General features: G+C 38.5%; 1 protein-coding gene across 2 annotated transcripts in view; it reads right to left on the bottom strand.

Moving 5' to 3' along the window:
- Positions 1–25,932, bottom strand: part of SMAP1 (small ArfGAP 1) — a 94,578-nt gene that overhangs the window by 54,696 nt on the left and 13,950 nt on the right. For both annotated transcript variants that reach the window (XM_042810710.1, XM_042810719.1), the window contains exons 2-4: positions 15,753–15,886; positions 14,987–15,072; positions 11,079–11,154 (exon numbers count right to left, since the gene is read on the bottom strand). In XM_042810710.1, coding sequence (XP_042666644.1) covers positions 11,079–11,154; positions 14,987–15,072; positions 15,753–15,886 — 296 coding nt within the window. The remainder of the gene's footprint in view (positions 1–11,078; positions 11,155–14,986; positions 15,073–15,752; positions 15,887–25,932) is intronic.

Below are 25,932 nucleotides of genomic sequence, written 5' to 3'. Positions count from 1 at the left end.
GATTTCACTGTAGTGAACTTTTTAATAACATATTTGATAGTAGACAACAATCATAGAATCACCAAGGTTGGAAAAGTCCTGTAAGATCATCTAGTCCAACCCCCTACCTATCACTAACAGGGCACACTAAATCATTTCCCTAAATAGCAAGACCACACACTTCCTGAACACCTCCATGAAAAAATATTTCACCACTTCTCTAGGCAGACTGTTAGACTGCCCAAACACTCTTGGAAAACAAGATTTTCCTAATATCCAACCTGAACCTCCCTGACACAACTTGAAGCCATTCCCTCTTGTCCCACTGCTAGTTACCTAGAAGTAGAAGCAGACTCCCACCTCACCACAACATCCTTTCAGGTCAATCATGCAAACACAAGTGAGTGTTAAGGTCAATATACTAGAAATTTTCATGAATTGTTATTTTTAGCTTTTCTAAAACCTCGCTCTTGGTATAATGCAATTTGCTACCTAGCCTTTTATTAAAGAGATCAAGCTGAAGCTTTAGAAACCTACATAAAGCTTCCATTAAATATGAAATTTACAGTGCTATCATTCACAAGATTTGAGAGATTAAAAATGAGTGCATTATGAAACCAGGTCAATATACTCAGGAAGAGCAGAACCAAATACAAAGGTGCCCTCGAGTGGCCAATTTAAATGCACACAATATACAGCGAAATAATCTAAATCAAGAGGTCTACTCCATACTCATTTGACAGGTTTTAAGTTCAGCTACTAGATATGCTTTTCATTGTCTTTATAACAGCACATCTGCAATACACGCCTACAAAATTAAACTAGTATTTTATTTTAAAGCAGTATCAATTGCAGACTTGTAACAAATGCACATACACACAACCAATAGCTTACCACTTTTAAAGGTCTACTCTTGAAATACTGAAAGCAGCATACAAATGCTGATGCACTATTACCAGTACTTATGTCTGAATATCCCCAGAAGTTCATTAGCCTAACTGGTTAGTTAGTGATATTCAGTGCTCAGATTGCTGGGCAAACAATACAGAAAAAAGATGGAGGGACCCATATTTGAATGTGCTCACCCCTCCTCTGTTCTTTTTCGAGTGTTCATATCTCATTTCAGGACTACAATGAAGTTTGTGCAAAACCTAGCTATAGTTCTGTATATGTGCAGAAGTATAGACATTCATAAAATTTTCATTGAGTAGACATGCAATGAATATTCTGGGAGATTTTTTTCAACAGCATTTGATTTTGACGCTATATTTATTTTCCAACTCTAAGAGTATCCATACGTACTGTTGCTTACTCTTTGGGGGGTTACTTAGCTTCTCCTCTAGACATCCACGTCTTGGGATGCTAGAGAGAATCACATTAGCTTAAAAACTGACACTGGATAAACAGATGCTTTTAATCTCTTACTCAAGTGCTCTCCACTTCCCCTGTCCAACCTGAGTTGTTTTCAATCTGCATTTCTTCCAGGGAAAACTGTCTTTAATAGAGCTTCTCAACATCTCAGAACACCTTTCTTCTCTAAAGTGGCAACATCTGCTCCACTCATACCAAGATAACGTACATTTTCATGATTGACACTGAACTGGCAATCATCACTATGGATTCCAGCTTTAGCAGAATTTTTGTCTACACTATTGTATAGTAACTTGTAGTTAGGTCAGTCCACCCATGTTTACTCCTCATGGAAAATAACTGATTCCTCATAGAAGTGAGGAAAATAAGACCCTGCTTCTTACATCAAATAACTCACTTAACCACTACTGGGCAAAGTCTAAGTTCAAGGCAAGTCAGTAGTGGTATACTCAGGTGTTGATTCGGGGTCAAGCCTGCTTAATTGCTTCACTGATGACACAGTGGGACAGTTCAACACATCAAGTCCGAAGATGATACAAAAATCAGGAGGAGGAGTAGATGTTGTATGTAGGCATGTTGCCATTCAAAGCAACATTGCAGGACAGCCCAACAGGAACCACACGGAATTCAAAGGGGAGCACCAAGTCCTGCATCTGGGGAAGAAAAACTTCATCCATCAGTCCAGGGGGGTGAACTGACTGGAAAGAAGCTCTGCAGTAGAGAACCCAGAGGTCCTGGAAGACAAGCTGGATGTGTGTCAGCAACATGTCCAGTTCTGGGCTCCCTAGCACGAGACAGACATAGGCCAGCAGGAGCAAGTCCAACAAAAGAATTCTAAAATGATTAAGGGATTGAAGCATCTTTCAGACATGGAGAGGCTTAGTGAGTTGAGAACTGTTTAGTGCAGAGGAGAGAAAGCTAATGCAGGAGAAGGAAAGAAATAGGGTGAAAAAAAATCTCAATGTGTATAAATACCTGGTAGCAGGGAACTAGGGAGACTGAAGCAAAATGCTGCCTATGGTATTCAGATATTTAGTAAAAGGACCAAGAGACACTGATCAAATTGAATCAGAGGAAATTCCACTGAAACAAACTTTTTAAATGTAAGGGTTGTTGAGTATTGGAACAAGTTGCCGTGAGAGGCTGTGGAGTCTTCATCCCTGGAGATTCTCAAAACCCAAGTGAACACAGCTCTAAGTAGACTGTTCTAGCTGACCTGCCTTGAGAAGGTTGGATATCTCTAGGGGCTCCTCCAAGCTATTGTGTGATTCTTAATTTAAATCATTCCACCAGCATACAAACAGTTTTATCCCACTTTCACTATCCTTGCCCTGAAATCATAGTTCTTGTATGGTATTATCACACTTCCTTTTAATACCTATCTTTATTAGTGTATTTCAAATATACTTACTACTTGATTCAAAAATTTTTCCATAGACCACTTAGAAAAAATACTACTGTTCTTGTAATATTAAGAGAGGGGTTTGCTTTGTTTTTTAAGCCACCAGTAACATCTCCCCACGCCAATAACTGAATGTTTCTCAATGCTAGCTACTGTACAGCTACTTTTCACCAATCCTATCGTACCCAAATTTTTACATTTTAATTGCCCACATGGCACATTTTACACAACGCATTTGCTGCACTAATCTCCTTTAAGACAACTTTCTGGAAAATGTGTCATCACAATCTTTAAATTCACATCACATTTTATCCAGTTGCCTGTCTAATTTCAACCCTCTTAAATTATACACAGTGTTTTAAAGCATGGAAAATGTAGATCCATTATTCTTTTCTTTCCATGAACTTAAGAGTTTCACAGAACTTCTCCTGCATACATAATTCACACTTTTTCTTAAATATAGAAATTTTGTTTATTATTCTCTGAATACCATCAGTACATGATAATATATTCACTCTACATGTAGTGAAATAGTTGGTGCCATATCATTATTTCTGAGGCTGAAAGTACTAGAACGAGCTTGAGATGATTCACTATCCACTGCAGTTTCTATATGCATTCTGGGAAGCTGTGTTTTCTTCTTTTATACTTTTTTTAAATTAAAAACTGCGGAGCTTGCTTGTGAGAATACTTACATCGTTTATCTTTAGATACAACCAGCAGCTACTTCACTGCTTCTTTTCCGTACTACATGTATGACATAACAGTCATTGTTGCTTTTTTTTTTTTTTTAATATCAAAGTGAGGGCACTACTTTATTTTATTTTTTGTTAGATAACATGATGGCTTCAAACTTGACTTCCTAAAACCCTGCAAAACTTAAGTAATTTCTCTCGGCCACTGCAGGTCTAAAGACACGGCCTTATTAACAACTTGCTCTCTACCTTATCAGTTATATACATTCGATTACAGTTATTTGGAACTCAATACAGAGATAATCAGTCAAAATGAATACTTCCTTCAGAAAAAGCTTTAAACAACATTTTACAGATGCAGGTACAGATACAGATGCATACACCGTTTGCTGCCTTTCCTGAGCGAACAAAGAGTTGAACCAAGTCACCCCTTGAGCACTTCAACTTTCTATGTATAGTCACAGCACTGAATTGTTTTATTTTTGAAAAAAAATAATAATAAAAAAAATAAAATAAAATAAAAAAATCAGGTAAGCTACCCTTGTTCCAGCTACCCTTGTCCGACAATCAGCTGTGTTCAGACATTTACTAAGCCAAGAGCTTCCATAATGCCTACCCTCGACAAGAAGCACATTCCACCCCCTGTTGCTACCTCAGACGTCATTCCAGATACTGGTGACAAACACATTAAAGGCTAGACAGAAATTAGACAGAAATGTTAAGAAGAGAAGCAGCTTTAGTATCAGCAAAATTGTTCTCTCGAGAAAGATGATATTCATATTCCTACACAACCAGACACTGCTTTCACATAAGTTAAGCAGATTGTGCTCATTTGTTTCTTAGGATACAAATACCGAGAAGAAGCAATGCAGTCTAACTTTTCAAGTTTAACAATTACAGTTATTAATATTAATTTTCAAACTTCTTTCAAATAGAAAGCGATCTCCGAAAGCAATTTCCTAATTTTCAGTTCTGGATTCAAGTACTTAGTCTTCAGATTGGTTAGAGAATCAAAGGAAAGAAATAAGGCAAAAATGTGCACTTGCCAAATAAATGCTTTGTCTCAATAGTCACAAAAATAAGTTAACGCTTTAAGTATGTTCTCTTTCTCTGGGTATAAAGTCAGCCCTCCAGCACTTCTAATATTCTAAATAGATTATAGAAAAACATACTCCTCCTGTTTTCAAACTAAGTTGTACATCACCTCTTTTCGGTATCATACAAATGTTCTGAAAGAATCAAAAGTGGCGACAGTTCAACTAAAAAGACCACTAGCTTTAAATAAATTTGGATATTTTTCAACACTAGTTCAATTAATGAACTGCATACATTCCATTTTCAAGTCATTAAAATCTCTTGCATCAGCTGCTAGTGGTAGAAAGTCTATGGTAAATATGGCTTCCGCAATACAGCTAACAAAAAAGGGGAAGAGAACCTGATCTAAAAGTCGAGAATAGCTTGATCTGCCATAGCTTCAACAATGAAAATATCATTAGAAGAAATAAAGTTAAAAAATAATTTAAAAAAATCCCTTTGCACAACAATCATGCAGGCTGTGATAGCTGCAGTCTTCAGCTGGAATTCTCAACTTGCTTCTGGCTCTGCATCACTGCACCTATCTATGGCTTTCTTGAAAGCAGTATGGCAAAGTAAGAGAGTAAGTTATCCAGAAACATACCAATATATCCCAGACAAAAACAGCAAAAAAAATGAAGAAACAAAAGAATTGTTGCAATTGTGCTAAGGTCTGGTGAGAGGAATAGAGGACGAAAAGCCTGAATAGAAAAAACCCTGAAGTCTGAGGGTGTTGAAGCAGCTGCCTGCCTCACCCATACAGTATTTTTCCACTTGGGAGTCCCCTCTCTATACCCAGCTTTTGAACTATGCAAGCCTTCTCACTCTCCTAAAAATAATGGTAATTTTATATCTTGTTATCTCAGAATATGCCTTGTGTTTCTGATTAAACTTTCATTTGCTCTGCTTATATTTACTACAACACTTCTGTTAAGTCCTTCAGGTTATTTATTTAAGCATCTAGGTTCAGATTCTTGGGGAAAGACATCTGGGAAGCTGCAGGCTGTGCTGCTTGAAAAGCCCTCCGGGAGAAAACAAGGAACAAGAAGCTCAATGGAACCCAAAGTGAACAACAGATTTACTAAGCAAGAGTTTTTACAACACAGATTGTAAGAGGAAAAACTGCTCTGCATGCTTTAGCACTCAGTTCTTGCATGTTGCATACAAAAGCAGCACATAAATACAAGATCTGCCTATGCTTAAAAGTGAAACTCAGGAGTAAGCCTGAAGTGGAATGATATTATTGAACAGCTTCATACTAGCACCCATGTAAAGTTTTAACATACAGAATTACCTGATATCTCTGATACGTGGCATCTGTAGTTGATTACAGAAATGACAGAAGCACTAAGCTGCAAGTCAACCACCACAGCATACTGCACAGTAATGCCACTGTACCTTAGATCATAAAGATCCTTAATTCTTTCATTTTGTGAATTTTGTTTTAACAGATTCTATGCTGTATGTTACATTTTTTCAGAGCTTACATATTGCTAAAAATAAATAAGAGGGCTTGGCAGAAAATAAATTTTAGGAGGACAATAGTATTCTGGGAGTATTTCAAATCAGTTGACTTGCTGCTCTCAAGGTGATTATTCAATAAGAAAAAATGCTCCCTATGAGCAATAATAAATCAGATGTGGTTTTCACAGCACAGAGATGACATATACCCCCAAGTAACACAGACAGCTTCACATTTTTACTTGTAGTATTCCTCAATTCTTTTGAATTCAAGCAGCCATAAAAAGCCTATTGAACACCACGTCCCGCATGTTTCAAAATTACACCATATCAAAGCAAAACAGGAAGGTAGCTGGACTGAGAGAGACTGAGAGATTTGGCTTAAGCAGATGGTTGGTAGAAGTTTTGACAAGTCGCAGTCTCACCACAGTATGACTGCAAACTACATTCTTTTGTACCAGTGTGACTCTCACTGATGTTGTAAGAGAATTATGATAGGCACTGGCCTGACAAATACTACTTCTAACCGTCACAGGCTATACTGTTTAAGTGGAATGTACTTTGATAATAACTATACATTTTCCTAAACATAATAAATACCAGATAGCTGCCTGCAAAATCATAGCCATAATACCAGAAACCTACAATTGTATGTAAGCAGTTACAGATTATTACAACTGTATGATACTTTCAGAAGTTACAACCTTCCATTCTTTGGGCTGGCTAAAAGGTAATTGCTTCTGTGAGTAAAACAGCACGTCTGCCTTAAGGGCTTTCTTCAGGATTACATTTCCCTAAACTACCCTTAACTTAAAAAAAAAAAAAAAAAAAAAAAGGATAAAGGATACTCCTGCTTATTAAGCTTGATATAAATTGGGCTGTCTGTCTGGCACTTACAGAAGTTATAGCCTCATTCCACGCTTGTTGCTCATCCCCTGCATCAGGCCAGATTTTAAAAAACTGATACACAGAAAAGATACAGCTCACAGCTGTGCAAAGTCAGCAGCATATTACAATAGTCATATTCAGTACATTTGTCTGAAGATACTCCCACTAGGTACAAAAAGTAAAATATCTGCTTCATTTGGTGATCTAATTTATTTACCGTTCTTTTTCTCTGCGTACATCAGAACAGAACTTTAACAAGTCAAATAGTGCACCTTTAAATGAGTGGCAGCAGTTAAATTAGAAAAATAATTCATGAAAAAGTCAAGTAATCATTAATCTGAAAATAAATTATTTCTACAAATGCACTGTTAGATGTTTTTTTCTAAATCCTTTTCTCCTTGTATTACAGTATAATGAAGCAGCAAACACAAACATTCAAACTTCTGAATTATTAGAATGTTTCAAGTTTAAATATTAAAACAATAAAATGAAAGGCACTCAGAACTCATCCACATTACCTTACTCCTTAAATTGTCAGATTGATTTTAACTGTATTTTTCCTCAAAATTCTTCTCATGGCTTTTCTTCCCCCCCACCTTGATTTATTCAAATTGCATTGCTTACTCTCAACTAGAGTTACTGCTTTTTGGTTTCACCTAAAGTACACATGAAAGTAAAGTTAAGAAAAGGAACAAGCTTAGCATGATCGCCTTCATAAGCTCTTTACTTCCCTAACCTGATATAGTGCCTCACTTTGACAATTAGGGTCTACCATTCATGCAGCATTCAGAGATTTTTCTCGAGGAAAAAAGCTTAAGAACTTAGTTTAGGATTAGCCCTAGTGGATATTGGGCTGCATCCCACAGCTGAACAAAACAAAATCAGTACTACCACCCCCAAAACCACACATCATGCTGTTTAAAAGGATGTCAGGCTCTGAATTCTCAAGCCTATATTGTGTCTAAGCACGAAAACAAGCAACTGTGTACCGGTAATCCAACTTCAAAGAGCTGAGTAAATTATTCCACTTATTTAGTTCTGAGCATGGATACAAAAATCAGCATTTCACATATTCCCTGTACAGAAAATTGAAATATTTTAAAGTCAGAAATTAGAAAAACTTACAATCCTGAGTCTATTTGATTTCTGCTGAAATGCATTATTCTGTTTAAAATGTAACTAGCCAATAAAATGTAGTGCTGTAGCTTTATTCTGCACTGCTTTTCAGTTTTCTTGACTGAAAAAAAAACCCATAATTTACTTTTCATACATGCTTATTTTGAGCCTGCATATTTGAAAGCCCTACTGGCCAGTGGGTAACTTTGTTTTCACAACAAGGGCCTCTCAAAACCAAATTCATCATTACAGCAGTTTTGTCTCAACTAATTGCGCTTTGATACAGGAAGCCTGAGCATCGTGTAATCAAGAACTGAACTTGACATATATGCTCCTGATTTCAACAGGCAGAATACATTAACACAGACATTGCACTGTGAGACAAACCTGAAAATCTTATGATGAAATTAATCTAAGAAAAACAGCATATGGTTTTGAACATTTTTTCTCAAAGTGTACAATTTTTATGCAACTTCTAGCTTTTATCACAAGCACCATGTAAGACAAAGATCTGGGAACATCACCCTTGAGGTTTTTGGTACCACTTCAGCAAAATTACTGGACTTAGGTTAGATGTTAGGAGGCAGTTTTTCACTCAGAGGGTGGTGACACATTGGAACAGGTTGCCCAGGGAGGTTGTGGATGCCCCATCCCTGGAGGCATTCAAGGCCAGGCTGGATGTGGCTCTGGGCAGCCTGGTCTGGTGGTTGGTGACCCTGCACATAGCAGGGGGATTGAAACTACATGATCATTGTGGTCCTTTTCAACTCAGGCCATTCTGTCATTCTATGATTAAGGAAAGCAACCCCAAAGCCTGGTGAGCCTGCTCTTGCACCTGTTTGACTTGTTCATAGAAATGACAGTACACACACACCACAGAACCACAGGGGTTGTAAGGGGACCTCTAGAGATCATCAAGTCCAATCCCCTGCTTAAACAGTCTCCCTACAATACGTTGCAGAAGGAAGGTGTGTCCAGGCAAGTCTTGAATATCTCCAGAGAAGAAGACTCCACAACCTTTCTAGGCAGGCTGTTCCAATGCCTCATCACCCCTGCAGCAAAGGGGTTTTTCCTCATGTTCAGATGGAACTTCCTATGTTCTGGTTTGTGCCCACAGACGCCTGTTCTGTCACTTTGCTTCCTCACTGACTAACACATCCAGGAGAAGGAAAGAAGCATACTGGACACGCCAAAAAAACACCCACCTCCACCTTTTCTTCCTCTTCCCTGTCAGTTCAAGGCTCACTTAAAAGATAATCACAGAACAACATAGAGATACAAGTGCGTAAGAGCTGGGCTGGGAGCCAAGGAGAACTGATGAAAACAAGCAGCAGGGTGGGAGGCAGGCACCACACTTGTGTGAATTTGCAGGGCTCATCTATTGTTTAAGTATTTCATAATCAGATTGTGTTCCTATATTAGACAAATTATGCAATTTATGAAAGTCAATGAAAGAAAAGCCCAGGCAAAATGAAATAAAATGCTGTTTCCTAGTCAGCAGTAACATTCATCTCTCCAGCTTTTCTGGATTCTATTCTTAATGCTAGGACAAATAAACGATTTATATTAGTCTGCAGAACCATAAACAAAATCTGATTACTCATTCAAATATACTAAAGCAGAAGTAGATTGTCACACTAAACAGCTAGGCTCACTGTTTAAGATGACCTTGCAAGTCTTTTAAAGAAGCATGGCAACAAATTGTTTAAAATCATCTTCTACTTTGGGATCAAAGTAAACAGCAGTAAACTGTAGCTTACATGAAGTAACCTTCCCTCTACTTCGGTAGAGCTTCTCTGGACTTCTCTAGTTTGCAGGCTGTTCAAACCTTCTAAAATAAAAATATCATTCAAAGATCCACTTTCTCAGATGGCAAAGGTAGGATAAATACCCAGTCTCTACTCCCATCCTGATACTCATTCTCTAACAAAGTTCACTCAGTAGTCAGGTTGACTAATAAGTTTTGTGTTAGGCCATACTGAAATAATGCAGACATATAAGAGTTTAAGCATACATATACGCGTATAAAAATTAAGGAGCATGAACCAGATTCTATGCTCCATAAACAGCTGTATCAAGAAAAATAGTAAGACTCTGTACTTCATTAAAATCATCTTGAGCGAGATCACACAGCATGTGTGGGAGAACCAGGGGATCAGACCCAGGCAGCATAGGTTCATGAAAGGCAGGTCCTGCGTGATCTACCTGATTTCCTTTTATGATTGAGTGACCTGCCTGGTGGGTGAAGGAAGGGCTGTTGACACAGTCTACCTAAACATCAGCAAAGCCTTTGGCACTGTCTCCCACAGTGCATTCTCCTGGGGAAGCTGGCAGCTGGAATGGGCTGCCAGGGAGGCAGTTGAGTCACCATCTCTAGAAGCATTAAATAAACATTTAGATGTTGTACTAAGGGACACAGTTTAGCAGGGAAATATTGGAGGTAAATGGACAGTTGACGTAGGTGATTTTGAAGGCCTCTTTAAACCTTTGTGATCCTAGCTTACATTTTAAAATTGCTTTGTAAGAAAGTCACTCATCAGCTTACTGCGGCAAATGCACAAAAGCTCTTGGATTAAACAGCCAGTATGTCTTATTGCCCATGTTTGCTGTCACCGTGCACCTCACTGGAAGCAAGGTTTTAGCATTTAGCAGAGCGACAAGACCCACAGAACAGGGACCTACAACATCTTAAAATCTCTCATCAAGGTACTACAAAGAACGAGTGAAAAGACAACAGGAACAGTAATCCCATTTTATTCCTGTAACACTGAAAGAGATGCACAGAAAGAACTCCCAAGCGTACTGTTAAAGAACTATCCATCACTAAAAGAGCAGAACACCACAATACACAAGTTCTGAAGAGAGCTATTGCTTGGGTCATAACGGTTTGCTGTTACCAGTGTAACAGACAATGCACATTGTACTTGAAGGATGTAGGAATCAAATTTCAAGAGATAAAAGAAAGCATTTATTACTGTATCAGAAAGTTTTCTAACACAAAGGACATTTTAACACAGGCAACGTTTTCTATATTTCTTTCATATAACTTTCAAGTAAAAGTGACAGAATTCTTAGCAAAAATGTTTACTTACATTGAAGGCATTAGCTGCATTTTTATCGTAATACTTCTTCTTTTCATATTTATCCCTGATGAAAAATTCCACGGCTCTGAAAATAGCTAATTTAAGGAAAACGTGTTCAGAAAACAGCACCAGTAACCTAAAAGGCAGACGGGTTATTCAGATCAAGGAACTGCAGCAGATTCTGTTCACTCAATCACAATAAATAATAAACAACAAAACAGAAAGCACTCTACAGAGTTACTACTTCATCATCAAAAAAGTGCATCCTTTCACTGCAGAAAATTAATCAGTTTAATCGTGTAATGAAACAATATCAGAAGGATATACTAGAAGTAGCCAAGTGCTCCACAGCCATGATATTTGCAGTTAGTATTTATAAGCTGCAGCACTGCAAAAACCTGCAACAAAGGTACTCATGTAGAGCAAGTAATTAAAGCACAGTTTATGATCATAACTTGGAAAAAACACTTGCTCTTCAAAAGAAATGTATATCTCTGTTTTTCAATTTGAACAGAGAAGTTGCACAAACATAACTGAAACCAGAACATACAACTCATTAGCTCAAGCAAAGATAGGGCACTAGCTATTTTCTTTAAGCATTATCTCAGCCCAATAAAGTAGCTCATCCAAAATAGAGTGAATATTTTAACTTCACTAACGCTGACTCTGCAGTACCTGTAAAATAAATTTTAACTAATCTGTTCAGCAATATCATCCAATTTTGAAATCAAAGTTTCAACTATGGAAGCTGAGGTTCATTGCATCTTTTCATTGCATATTTTTTTCCCCTCAGTCAAGGGAAAAATACTTCAGTTCCATTCACAATCTCTTAAGATTAGCAGGGAGCTCACTACACTACTACACTCAGTTCCTTCCTTCTGCACATCAAATTTTATCTTCAACAATAACAGTTTCAAGTGGTATGCAAGCACCACCTAAACACCTGCTTCATAAAAAGCTGCAATAACAAAATATTCTTTCTGTTCTGCTTACGAAGAAGCAAAATTGCTTCTGACAGGTTCTTGGCAACACCAAGTATTCACAGGCAGACCAGTACTCATATCCAGAAAGAAGAATACAACTCACACAGCTGTCGTGAAGGGGCTCTCTTCTCTTCAGCACTACTTGTCAGAAAGCAGCCTAGACCCGACAGACACTCTCCCTTTAGTGGCTGGCCCTTACATGAACCCAGCATAGCTCCATCCTGGGCCCACCTCTTCTTGTGGAACAACGTACCTGTGTTCCCTGGGCCAATCACACCCCTTCACCAGGTGCTCAGTGACCAGTTCAAGCCCTGACCTCACAGTTCCCCTACACTTTCATACCTCTTTTCAAATGTATTTGCATCCTACAGAGTACCTCATGCACTCTGAAATATCAGTATTCAGATAGCTATATACACGTGGCTCTTCACACGTACTGAAGGACTGACATTTTGCCCAAAATCAAGGTGAAAAATAAATAGCAAATGAATGGAAGCCACAGAGTATGCACTACTCATAATTTTTCATATTTAATTAAGAATAAACAGAATTACCTCAGAAATGCTATTTTCAATTTGCATTACAAATTACTTGCTGTAATGCATAAATTAAGTGTGAGGACAAGAGGGAGAAATTTTTTTTTTCCAGTTTCTCAGACTGAACACTTGATATATGGGGCAGTTATAAAGTGTGAATTTTAAAAGTATTAACACAATCAGAAGTCTTCACGTTTCACAAGGTTGATTTTTTTCAGGATGCTATTACTCTGGGGTATTCAGTTGTGTATTATGCATTCAAGGTAACCCACATCAACATACATGAATTTTTGAACACCAACAAAGTTTCCTTTGGTCAGTAACCTCCTGAGCTTTTATTAGCAGAATTTAACACAGATGCCAAATCTGATTTCAAAGGCAAAAGAAGAATGAAGAGACCAAAAGAAAAGATCTAACCTGCTCTTGGAACAAAAACACTTTCAAACAAGAGGAAACTAGTGCCCACATACAAACATCAAGATGATGCTCAGAGGTCTCCTGCCAGGCACAAGAGAAGATGAAAACATGCCCAGAAAGGTCAGTCTTGTGGTAAAGAAGTAGAAGTGACTGGGGGATTTTTATCAGAGATTTTCCTCCTCTAAGTTTCCTATGTCTCCACTCAGCTTCCTCAAAAGCAGAAGTATGAGTACATCCCAGTACTACAGGAAACTAAAAGCTAGCATGGAATAATATATACAAATTCAATCGATATATAGCAATGGGTTTTCACAGTTCACCCAAAAGATGATTCAGAATATTATGAATGTTAACAAGCAGAATACTTGCAAGACAACGATGATTTTATTCTGATACAAAACATCAAAAATGAATGGCACAGAGAAATCCGTATCACAGCAGCTTGTCACCAATGTCAAGCAGTTATACAGCTGCCAAAACTGAAGGGAAGAGAGTTAAACCAGAAAACGTCACCATCCTCTTTCCCAGTACTGTATTTTTTAATAAAGAGGACACGTGAAATTAAATAAACTCAGTTTAAAATGTCACCTTTAGAAACTGACAAAAGACTAAATTATTATCTCCAGTGTTAACAAAAAGTTTTAAATAAGCCTGGAAAGGCAAAAGTGATGATTTTCTCAGTTGCCAGAGATTTACTGTGCAACAAAGCTACTTTGGGCTTTACTCAGAACAAAAGCTTCAAGCACAGCATTATTAGTTCTCCTGCAATAACACCATTACATTCAAGTTAGCTGCAGTACAAAATGTACATCGTCAAGTTTTAAATAAGTTTTAATCTAAGCACTTCAGTCTTATGATAGATATCAAGTTTTACAGTATTACAGCTGGAAAAGTACTGTGCTATGTAGTTCCAGGTTTGTTTGTTTTAATTATGCCTAGGCACATTTAACTCAAAAGTTACTGGAATATCAGAAACTCGTCAGATTTGCTCAAATGCACATTATAATTACGCCTGCAACCATTTAAAAGAAAATCTCTTGATACATAGCATGTCAAGCATACTATCTAATAAACAGAAGAATCAAAATTGCTTTTATATAGAGATGGAGAAAATTCAGATCCAGTTAAAGCTAAGTCGGTTTGTCAGCCTCCATTGCCTATATTAGACCTATGAGAGCAAGAAAAGATTCAGCTCGATTAACAGTAAGGTTTAAGATCTCATTATAATGAAGAGTTCCAGTAAGATCAAGTGAAGCAAATCCTACCTGTGGAGTACCATCTCTAAATCAGAAGCTCAATTCAAATCTAAATTAACACTACTATAAATTTTACAACCGATTCCATACATTTAAGAAAGATTATTTTTGAAGAAAATGAATTATTTGTAGCAGATAATTTTTACTCCAACCCCTCCTCTTCCAGATACCTGGTGATAAACACACAGCAGCATAAGTGGCAGCTGACAGATGTCTGGTTTATTCAGAAATTCCCGTGCTAATCGTCTGTGCTCATACAATTCACAGAGTACATACACTGCAACTTCTGAAAACCATACAGTGAATCTGGAGAAAGAAATCTGTTCTTCACTTGTGTAAGATCCAGTGACTTATTTCACATTACCACTCAGCTTATTATATCTTGTTCAAATTCTTCTAACTTTAGCTGGCAGTTATTCAAGACAAAGACAGAATTGAGAGCTCCCTGGTATCGCTCCAACTTCCTACATATATGGAATTTATGCAGTCACTTCTTTTGACAGTAAAAATAAATGAGGCTTGCCAAATCTCATTGCAAAGTAGATTTGCTATAACTGAAGCAATTTAAACCTTTTCTGAACTGTTCCCAACTTCTACTGCTTTTTCTTACATGCCAGTATCAATGAAATAATGAGTTGCCAAATGGAGAATTTTCTTGAAATAGTAATAACATCTAAATTGCATTTAAAATAATTTCAACATGAAAACTAAAGCAAAAAGGATACTGATCTGTTTGAGGTCTTCGAAAGTTCTCTGGTAGATTTGCTTCATAGAGTAGTCTTGCTTTAGTATTTCCCATTTCTTGCATGCACTAAGGAAATGTTGTAGAAAACAGTTAGTTCATGACCCTTGCATATTTCCAAGTATCTACTTGATACAGTCAGAACGCTAAAGGTGTGACTGAATGACGCTGCAGGTTTTAAAGTACTTTACTGTCCCACAATTATTGCACTTAGCAAGCTTCAGCTTCTCAGACTCATTCAGCATACCACAGATTCTTATGATCATGAGTATTTCTGATCCTCACTTGAGAGGAGTTCAAATTACGTAACAAAATTATTCACAAAATTGTTTAAATAATATAGTAGGTATTTGTGAATTGGTTATAGCTGACTAAAATCTGTTCAGTCCCATGGAATGAAAACTGAAAAATCTCTTGCACTGTCTATAAAGGACATCCTCTGCTTACAATCAGAAGATCTAAAGAGTACATGCAATACTTCATTAATATAGAACCACATATGAAAGGAAGGGAAGGTAGAATACTCTTAAATACATCTCCTAAAAACCACAGGTATCTTTTTTTGATCATGTAATTCTCCTGTCTGTGCAGAGGTAGTAAGTTATCTTGTTGAACAGTTGCCCTAAAACATTTGAAAAATCACCGTATATCTCCTGTCTCTATCCTTTGCTTGTAAAACACAATAAACTCAATGCTTTCAAAAATATTCCTAGAATTCCTTCCAATTTGAAAACACATCAGCATTTTACCTGTATTTGCTCAGATGTCCACTGGTCCAAGTTGACAGATTTGACTCTTGATATATGGACCCCAAGATTTCGATGTATTCCAGCACATCTGATGCAAATAAAAACACCAGTGTTCCATGAAGCCCATCGTGGACCTAAGGGAAATGTGAAAATATATTAGTTAATTTCAAAATTCCATATACTGTGACGATTTTCTTTTGCATTATTCTATTCTAAACAAAAGGACATCTGAAAAAAGGCTGACAGCTCCTTCTCCAAGACATCTAATTACTGCTAATGTGGTCAGCCATTTTATTTATGACTTTCTACTTAAAACTGGCATCATATAACATTTCAGTTAGCTGGAAAACACACCCCAAAGAAACTTTTAGAAGCTGGCTTATGAGTAGCAGTAAGATTTTGTTTACGCTTCGAATAACGCTTATATGGCTATGCATCAACTGCAAAGATCAGCAAAAATCAGAAGATACCCCTATCTCTCCAATTAAAAACCTACTAAGAAAAGCATGTGTAACTAGCTTGAAATTAAATGCAGAGTAATCTTATATTAATGAAACAAATCCTTTAATACCTATATACGCACAGACTCCAAAACACTAGCACGCGAGCTCTTGGGGAGCAATTATACAGGCATTTACAAAGTCAAATGATCAAAATACCCATGATGTATTCCAGCATCCAGACAATTTATGAACTTTACCATTGTTTCTCAGCTGTGCTGGCATGATGAGACAGACTTATATACAGTATGCTGTCCTGAAATCCCAAACACACCTGTAAGAGAATCAAGTCTAGCTCCACTTGGGTTATTTGACTGCAGTAATTTCAAGTCAAATGCCTTTTAAAATTCTCTTTAATGTTTTTACGAGGTTGGGTTTTTTTTTTGAGTGCAATTTATGACTCAAACTCAAATGCATATTAAGTAAAATTGTAGATGATACTAAGACAGGAGGAGCTGTTGACTCCCCTGAGGAAGGAGATACCTTGCAGAAAGATCTTGACAAAAGAGAGGGCTTGGCAATCACCAACTGCATGAACTTTAAACAAGATCAAAAGCCTCCGCTATGCACTGTGTGGCCTCAACTTGAGCGCTGTGTGAAGGTTTGGGCACCGCAATATGAGAACGACATAAAACTACCAGAGAGCGTCCAGTGGAGGGCTACAGAGATGGCGAGGGGTCTGGAGGGGAAGATATGTGAGAAGCACTGAGGTCCCCAGTTTGCTCAGCCCAGAGCAGAGGAACTGAGGGGAGGCCTCATGGCGACTGCAGCTCCTCACAGGGAGCGGAGGGGCAGTGACAGGGCCTGAGGGAATGGCATGGAGTTGTGTCAAGAAAGGGAGAGCTGGGGGTCAGGGAAAGGTTCTGCATCAGAGGTTGGTGGGCATGGAACAGGCTGCCCAGAGCAATGGACATGGCCCCGAGCTGCCAGAGTTCAATCAGTATTTGGACAATACTCTCCCACATAGGGTTTGATTTTGGGTGGTGCTGTGTGGAGTAGAGGTTGGACTTAGTGATCCTTTGGGATCCTTTCTAACTCAGGATATTCTGTGATTCTGTGATATTCTGTGATATTCTCTTAACTCTTTTTTTTTTTTATCTCACCTCTCAACACCACCAGCCTTAAAGGCACTGCTTTAAACTCCATCAAGTTCTGAACACTAAGGAATAAAGCGATTAAATAATTAACTGTCAGAAGCAGGAAAGCACAGTGAAAAAGATGGAAAGTGTTTAGAGCAATTATCTTCCCCCATGGTAAGGACAGATGCACATCCAGACCACAACCATAACTGAAGCACTGTGCATTATTATAATTAACGCAGTATATAAATACGTTCCTTGGACCTAGAAAATCGTGCCTCCTTCTCCTATCTTTAGATTAGGACTGGCTAGAATCAATCCACAACAGACAGCCTAATACAGGGTTGTTCACTTGCTCTTCTGTGATACAGAATGAAGGCAAAGGAAAAGTGAGAAAACTTACAGATAATGACAGTTTAGCAGGTGAAACCAAAGCTGTGCGCACAAGCAAAGCAGGAAGAGGGATCTACTCATTACCTCCTACCAGCATGTAGAAGGTGAGCCACCTGCTGGAAAGCAGGGCTTCAGCCTTACAGCTGCTTTTGAAAGTAACACCATGAACACCAATGTCCCTGCTTCCATCTCTTACCCTTGAACTTTAAATGCACAACACAACACTGGTAATGGAATAGTCAGTCAGTGTCAGCAGTTACTTGTCTCCTCTCAGTTTCTTGTCCATTCACCTCTCTCACTTGAGAGGAGGAAGATGGGAAGGGAAATGTCTTGGCAATGCACAAGCACTGTTCAGCATTAGCAAAAACAAGGAAGAAAGAAATCCTTTCAGTTAGCCTCCATTCTTTGGAATTGCTGTACAAAATCCCAACACACATTCACACAGCCCTGTCTTTACTGCAGAAGGCTTTCCACTTAATAGTTATGTTCTGGGTAGACACTTTGCTTTTAATTTGTGTTGTTCATGATCTCAGCAAGTCAGACTACCTTATGTTCACTATTTGACCTCCAAAATCGTAAGTATTAAGATATCTGGCAGTTTTAGAAGTAATTGCTACCATCATAAAGTTAGATTTCAGGGGTCAAGAGAGCTAACAATTACTCACTGAAACCAACATTGTCAAACCACACCACACTCCATCTTCAATGGGGAAACTAACTCTAGTTAGGTAAGAACTAACAGTAAGGCTATTTGGAATACAAATATTGGAACAGCACAAAAGCCAGCAACCTCTTGATCTATCATTTCCCCCACCCCACCAAGGACTACATACATAGCTAGAGCACAGGAAAACCCCACTACCAACACACACTAGTTTTAGCATACTAGAAGGGAGTTTTGCAGGCTACCTGCCTCAAAATATTAATCGAGTTTCAGCTAAAGTTGTTGAATACAGCAAAAAACTTACTCTACATACTTCCTTAGCCACCCTGTTATAGATAACGTAACTGTTTGTGCAGGTGCTTAATACAGTCACCCTCACTGTGTTACTACGATGACAGGACACATTTATCTGTAGTATCTATGCATCATATTTTTTATCTGTAGTGTATCGTATTTTTGCCCCTCACGGTGTTCACACTGCCACTATCATTGTGTTTATTTGTAATCGTGGCTGGACTACTACAACTACACATCCCATCGGTCTGTGAGCTAGGCATTGCTCTTCAGGCCAACTGCCTGGTTCCCTGTTCCTCAGACTTTTTCAGCTATCGTATCCCATATGCATACATTCTCCTTTGATAAGATGCAATCAGAATGGGGGCTCTGCATGTCTGAGGTCTATTACAATAAGTTGGGACGAAGATTGCTAACCTAAAATTTTGTTAGCAAACAGTGAAATCATAACATACCATAGTTACTATTCTCTTGAAAAGGAACAGTTTTGTTATTCTCAGATGTTCATTAACTTTATTTAAGAAATAACTCAGTGAAATAAAACTTCTTAAAGCAACAGAGTAGCAGACTAAGTAGTGTAACAGTCCTGACAAACCTGAGAAAAAAAACCTGTAAAATCTTAACAAAAAAACCTTCTATTTGAGATATTTATATGTTCATGTAAATTAATCAAGATTCTCCAATGTCCTGCTAAATGGAGAAACACAAGTGGTGTTTCCCACTGTACTGGGTCTGGCTGGAATAGTTTGCTTTCTTCCCAGCAGCCCTGCAGCTGTGTCAGTGTCACACGCACTGTACCACTGTGAGCTCAGCAGTAAAATCCCAGGGTGAAGAGGAGGAACCCATGGTTACACAACCTTGAGTTCCTGAACAGCCCCAACTGTGATACATTTGAGTATTTAAGGGACCATTGAGGCTTCAGAATGACACAGCCACAAGACTCAGCATTTTCTGGCCTATCTTCAGCATTCAGAATTGACAGATAACTTGTAAATTTAAGAAACATGCTGAAGAGAGGTTTTTTCCCCCACTTCCAGTAAACTTCCCTGTCACTACTGTTATTGTGCAGAACATTCTCCCTATTCGCAAAAATATCTCCAGCTACTGAAAAGATGAGAACATCTCAAAATCAGACTTGAGCTTTTTTCAGCCTAAACATAAAGACCTTGAAAGTCCATGACAAATTTTAAGCACAAGTCTTCACAGAAGCTGATTTAAACCCAATTTTTAAACTGCTGAAAAAGTTATCCATCTTCACACAACACTCTTGTATTACAAAACGCATTTCAGAGGGTGAATTTTGTGATCAGCAAGCATCATTTTTAGATATTCTGTTGAACCACACGCTCTTCTCTAAACAGATTTCAGAATCTTTGCACTTTTCCCTTTTTGGGCTATCACTTTAAATAATATGGGAAGAAATATCAAAACTGGACTAGTTCCTTGCATGTTTTTAATGTGCCCCTTACATCTCTTTCTTCCCTATTCCCACAGCTCACGTTGGGCAAAATGCTCTTCTCCTTCTACTTTCTAATAAGAAAGTAGATCAATTAGGCAGCAGTAAAAAATACCAGCATTGCTGATGCTCCCTGTTAATGTAACTAATGTAACTGCAACTTATACATACAAGTTTTTGTGGGTACAGCTAATCTAACTCTTCAGGCAACAACAACAGCAAAGACAATGCTGAGTCTGGTTTAGTGCATCATACAAGAAAACACAAGCCAAAGTACATCTGTTATAGGAAGCCTAAGGCTTAAGTTTCCTTCCCTTCACCACCACTACCTGCTCAGCTGCTGGAGTAGCAGGTTAACACGGAAATATTTATTTGGCTGCAGCAGAGGTGCTGCCCACACTTACTGAACATCTTAACTTACAAAGAGCAAAGAGGTGAGAACTGCAGTAAAACGCACAAGGACGTGGCCTTACATTTCTGCATTCACTGTCAAAGGGAAGGTGGCTGTTTTACATCTCAACAAGCTACTCTAAATCCTTTGGACTATGCGCCTTTAAATAGGTAGCATGGAAATTAGTAAGTTTTCCTTATTTAAAACTTGATGTCAGTGACAAATGCTTGTCAAGGTTTTCACTTTAAATAAGATTTAGAATCACAGAATCATAGAATCGCCCAGGTTGGAAAAGACCTTGAAGATCATCGAGTCCAACCACAACCTAACCATACTACCCTAACTCTAACAGCCCTCTGCTAAATCATGTCCCTGAGCACCACATCCAAGTGGTTTTTGTATTACACTTCAATTTGCTTATGCTCTACATCCCTACAGATACCGAGTAGCAATTCTACAAGGAAGGAAACCAATTACACATAACAGTGCTCTCAGTGCTTTGCATTCTCGAAATAATCTGTAGCAAACTTATCTGGGGCCAACATCACCTACATCTTCTGCCAGACACAATTCTGTGATTTATCCTTTCACTCTGCTCTGACCAGGAAATCCACGGTAGTAACTTTAATTCCCTTCTCTTTTGCCAAATAGGAGAAACACCGGCTGACACTTTATTTGTCGAATAACTGGCTCCATCTTGTGGAAAAGCGAGTTAACTGCAAGAAGATTTACTGGTCTGCTCATTGCCAGCCAGTTCCTACAAAAGTCACCTTTTTGCCAAAGATATACCAAAATCCCAGAGGCTGCTATCAGAGTACGGACACGCAGTGCTCTCTCTGCATTACTTCTCAGTGTATTCAGACAGCACAAGCAGCCTTCTGCTAGAGACTTTAATGAGTTATCAATCAAAGTTTTCCAGAAACATTTATCCAAGCTGAGTTCCAGATAAAGATCACCAACAGAAGGCAAGCGTTCTTATACACCAGATACAGAGAAGGAAAGGAAAACAAACAGGCAGCTGTGTTTAGCAGAGTTCAGCAAGCATTGGGACAATACTCTCAGAAACACAGTTTGATTTTTGAGTGGTCATATGTGCAAGGATTGATCCTTGAAGCTCCCTTCCAACTTGGGACAGCCTATGATTTCATGAAAAAGAATGGCTAACACGAGTTCCATGGGGCAACAGGGAAGAACAAAAGCACAAGCAGAACCAAAGCGACTCCTCTGAATACCTCCTGTCAAAACACTAGAGACAGAGATTAGGCCAAGGGGAGACTAAGATGCTCAAAAGCCATACAGTCAAGTATTTTCAGTACAATCCTGCTGTTTCAAAGATCTCTCACCAGCTTCACTGGAAGCTGCTCAGTCCTCCCGAAAGAAGTGGAATCCTACTCACCATCTCCTACTGTGTGTAACCCGTCACACGTGCTCAAAAACAAACAGCAAGAAAAAACACCCCAGAACAAACACACAAAAACCTTAAGTGCAGCGTTAATAAGGTCTACTGAATCAGTTAAGTCTTCAAAATAGGAGGAAGAAGCCAGGAAGAAAAATGTCGGATTTAATGAATTAAAAACCAGACCTTCTTAGAAAGAACATGTGAGGTCTATCAAGATTTTTAAAGATCTTTCAGCTAAGAAACTGTGCAAGAACAACTCCACAAGAATCTTTACTCTTAAATAAAATGTTCTTCAAAGACCTTGAGTCTTTGGTCTTTAGAAAGTACTGATATGAGACTATTTACCTACTATCTGTTCCACTCATTTAGTTTCTGATTTTCACCTGTAGCACATTTTTATGTCACTCCGTTTCCCCACACTAAGCTCATTTTTTTCCTATGCAGTAGAGGAGGAATTCATTCTTTACCTCCGTGCTTTATCCAAGCACTGCCTTCATGTGCCTTTCAGACGTGAACATCTGCATAGGCAACAAAATGCTCTTTTATATAAAAAAGGCAACAAATATCTGTAGCTTGAACAAATATGCAGAACCATAAAACAATTTGGGTTGGAAGGGACCTTAAAGATCTCCTCATTTAAAGTAGTTAGTAGAAATCTCTTGCCCTTCTCTGAAGTGGAATTCTTCCCAAAACAAGATTTTCAGCAGTTTTGTCACACAATCAAGGCCAGAATTCAAGCAGAAACTTAAAACTTGCTACATGAAGAAAAGCCTGGGGAGACTTCAAACACAAGGAGCAGTTTTTGGTAGTTTTAAATAAAATTGAACTCAGCAACATGAGGTCGTGCTGAAGGTCAGCAATAAAAGCAATTACACACTGCTAAGAGCTCAGCTCGGTAATGGCTAAGAATTGTACAGCTCAGGATTTATTGCAAGAACATTGGAAAAACAAGACTTGGATGCACAGCGCGGGTATTTTTAGCCAAAATCTGGTAATTGCTGTAGAGTTTCAAGGACAGAATTCCCAATACTTTGTCTCTTCCATCTGAACAACCAATTTTCATGAAAGCCATCTTAACTGCAAAAGCCACACCAAAGTACTGTCTCCCTGCACAGGCTGTCCTTTCCCCTGGAACTCAGTGAAATCCCTATCAGCCTGTTCCATTTCAGCCCACTAACACCTACTTCAGTAGCAGCAATAATTGTTTAATGTGTTTCAAATGCAGTCAGTACCCTATTTCTACAACATACAATATAAAAGGGGGCCTCAACTAGAATGGAAGTTCTTTCAGTTCTGTTTAAGCCACAAAATTTAGTATACACAGTTGATTTACTTGATAATCACATACAGCTTCAACAATAACAAATTAAAATCCAAATTACAACTACTTTAACTCTAGGATATATTCAAGTAATACAACAAGGACACAACAGATGGAACCAAAATATTTCAGCCTCACTAACAGTCACATATTAGAAACATGAGTTTGACTGAATAAGACTGTGAGATGTTTGCTTTTCCAAAACTAAAAAAAAATTTAAAAATTTACCAAAGATTAGGTGATCATATGACATGAAATCTAAGTTATCAAACAATAAAAGTACAGTATTTCCAAGCTCAGTGTGAACTAATACACATACACACATCCCATACATCACTGATTCAAGTGATATTAGGAAAAAACTGAGATCAAGATGGCCTTTTTGAGGATTTGTTCCCCGAAATATCACAAGGTCTCCTATACACCCTATCTGTAAGATGACAATATTTTCATTAGGAATGTTTTTAACACTTTTTAAAAACAACATGTCATTTTTATCTCAGTGAATTGTCATAAATCTTCCCTTAAAGCATCACTTTCCAAACTCAGTACGTCCCATCACAGATTTCCCCAGTCACTCTCACCATCTCCAGGCAAGCAGGCCCACAACCAGCTATTAGAACTGACAGAGCTACCTTGCCTGCCAGCTCGAGCTCCTCACCCAGCACAAACAGAGAGCATAAGCAGAGCATATGGGATGTTTCCACAGCAGTGCTCTCAGTCTTGCAGAATGGCAGCACACCACAGCGTACCCTATGGAAAGTAAAGTCACAGCTCTTTCACATCAGATGTTGTCACAGGTGCCAACCTGGTCACATTCAACAAGCCAGCAGCCTTAGGAATCAAATCTGGATTTGGCTAAGGAGCAGATCTCTGATTTCATTCAGCCTCTTGGCTCAAAGAGAAGGCACTGCTCATGTCAGAGTTCAAGCTGCAAGAAAAGAAGTGTGCAAGCTCTCACTTCCTCTTAGCAGCATCTGCTATTTTCTGTAAAGACAAGGTTATGTTGCATTTTCACATTTCAGTAAGAGGCTTCTGGAACTGGTCCTGACTACAGTTTTTCCCTTGTCAGCAAGGAACTACTGAAAGGCTTACTGTTTTTAAGTGAACAACTTATATTCCTTTCATATGCAGAAATAAAAACATAGGGAACTGTGACCTTACAAAAATGTTTTCATAGGTTAATAGCAAAGCATTGAAAGTACCACTGATAAGAACTACACACACATATATATATATACACATATATGTAAATCTGTGCTACTCTGTTGGGACACAGCGAGTGCCCCCTGCAGCCAGCACAACACAAAGGTCCCACAAGCACCTGCTGCAAAGCCTCAGCCAGCAACTGAATTCTTTCTTTAATCAAGACAAAAACCTCAGAAATAAGGCTTGCTTGCAGCACACATTTATAATACAGTCTACTTGTTATAAACAAACAAGAGTGAAAGATAAACTTTATCTACCAGATTATCTATCCAGTAGTTGTATTAATTAGCTCCTCTCTACCATTTTTACTCAAATACAACTGAAAAGGAAACTGTCCAGAAAGCACCCCCTGAACTACACAGCCTCTACACAGACTTCATGCACTGGAGATGCTCTCCCTCCTTCTTTATGCTGCACTACAGAGCCAGCAAATGCACCACCATAACCTCTCCACATGAACCTCTATTTTCTCTCTGCACTGTTTTCTAGTAAGAGACTGAAGTTTGTAGATACAAAGCAGAGTGCCAAATTCAAGCCTTCACACTGGCCACTCTCTTGTACCAACTTTCTCTAGCACACTGAATTTCTTCATTGCAGATCTTGTGCTGCTGTTTTGGATTTGAGACCAAAACAGTGTTGATAACACACCGATGTTTGAGTTGTGTCAGAGGTCTTTTATATTTCTCACGCTGCCCTGCCACTAAGGAGACTGCAGGATTAAAAGACTTTGTGTGGGGACAGGTACAGGACAGCTCACCCAAACAGACCAAAAGGATATCCTATAGCATATGAAATCAGCCCAGCAATAAAATTGAGGAAAGGAGGAGGAAGTTGGGGGATATCTGTGACTGTGGCATGTCTTCCAAGTAACCATTACATTTGAAGTCCTGCTTTCCTAGAAATGGCTAAACATCTGTTTAAACATGCTGTTGCTGACTGTCCAATGCTCCAAGGTATCTAGATCCCTCTGCAAGTTCTCTTGTTATTCAAAGGAGTTAACAGCATCTCCTCATTTAGTATCATCAGCAAACTTGCTGAGGATGCATTTCATTCCATTTTTTCAACACTGATGAAAATGCTGAACAGAATTGGCAATTGTACTGAGCCCTAGGGAACACCACTGTCCAGAAGGCAGATGTAGCCCCATTTACTACAGCCCTTTGGGTTCTGAGATTCAGCCAGTTCATCAGCCAGCACAGCATGAATTTGTTCAACTCAGAGTTGGACAGTCTGACCAGGATACTGTGAAGGTTTGAAATCCAGAAAGATTACATCCACTACCTGCTCTTCATCTGTCAAGCATGTGACTATCATAGGTAGTCAGATTACTAAAGCAGGATTTTCCCTTGATGAATTCATGTTGACTACGCTAGATAACAGCTTTGTTCTTAAATTACCCTTTCAATATCCTCCAGGACAACCTTCCCCATAATTTTTCAGTGACACTGACTTGTTTGCATATGAAGCTTTTGCT

Source organism: Centrocercus urophasianus, unplaced genomic scaffold (assembly GCF_019232065.1).
Source record: "Centrocercus urophasianus isolate 14NV4802_14NV808 unplaced genomic scaffold, USGS_Curo_1.0 seq_10, whole genome shotgun sequence".
Classification (NCBI taxonomy): Eukaryota; Metazoa; Chordata; class Aves; order Galliformes; family Phasianidae; genus Centrocercus; species Centrocercus urophasianus.
The sequence above is the reverse complement of the archived record's forward strand: the minus strand, read 5'-3'. Positions and strand labels throughout refer to the sequence as shown.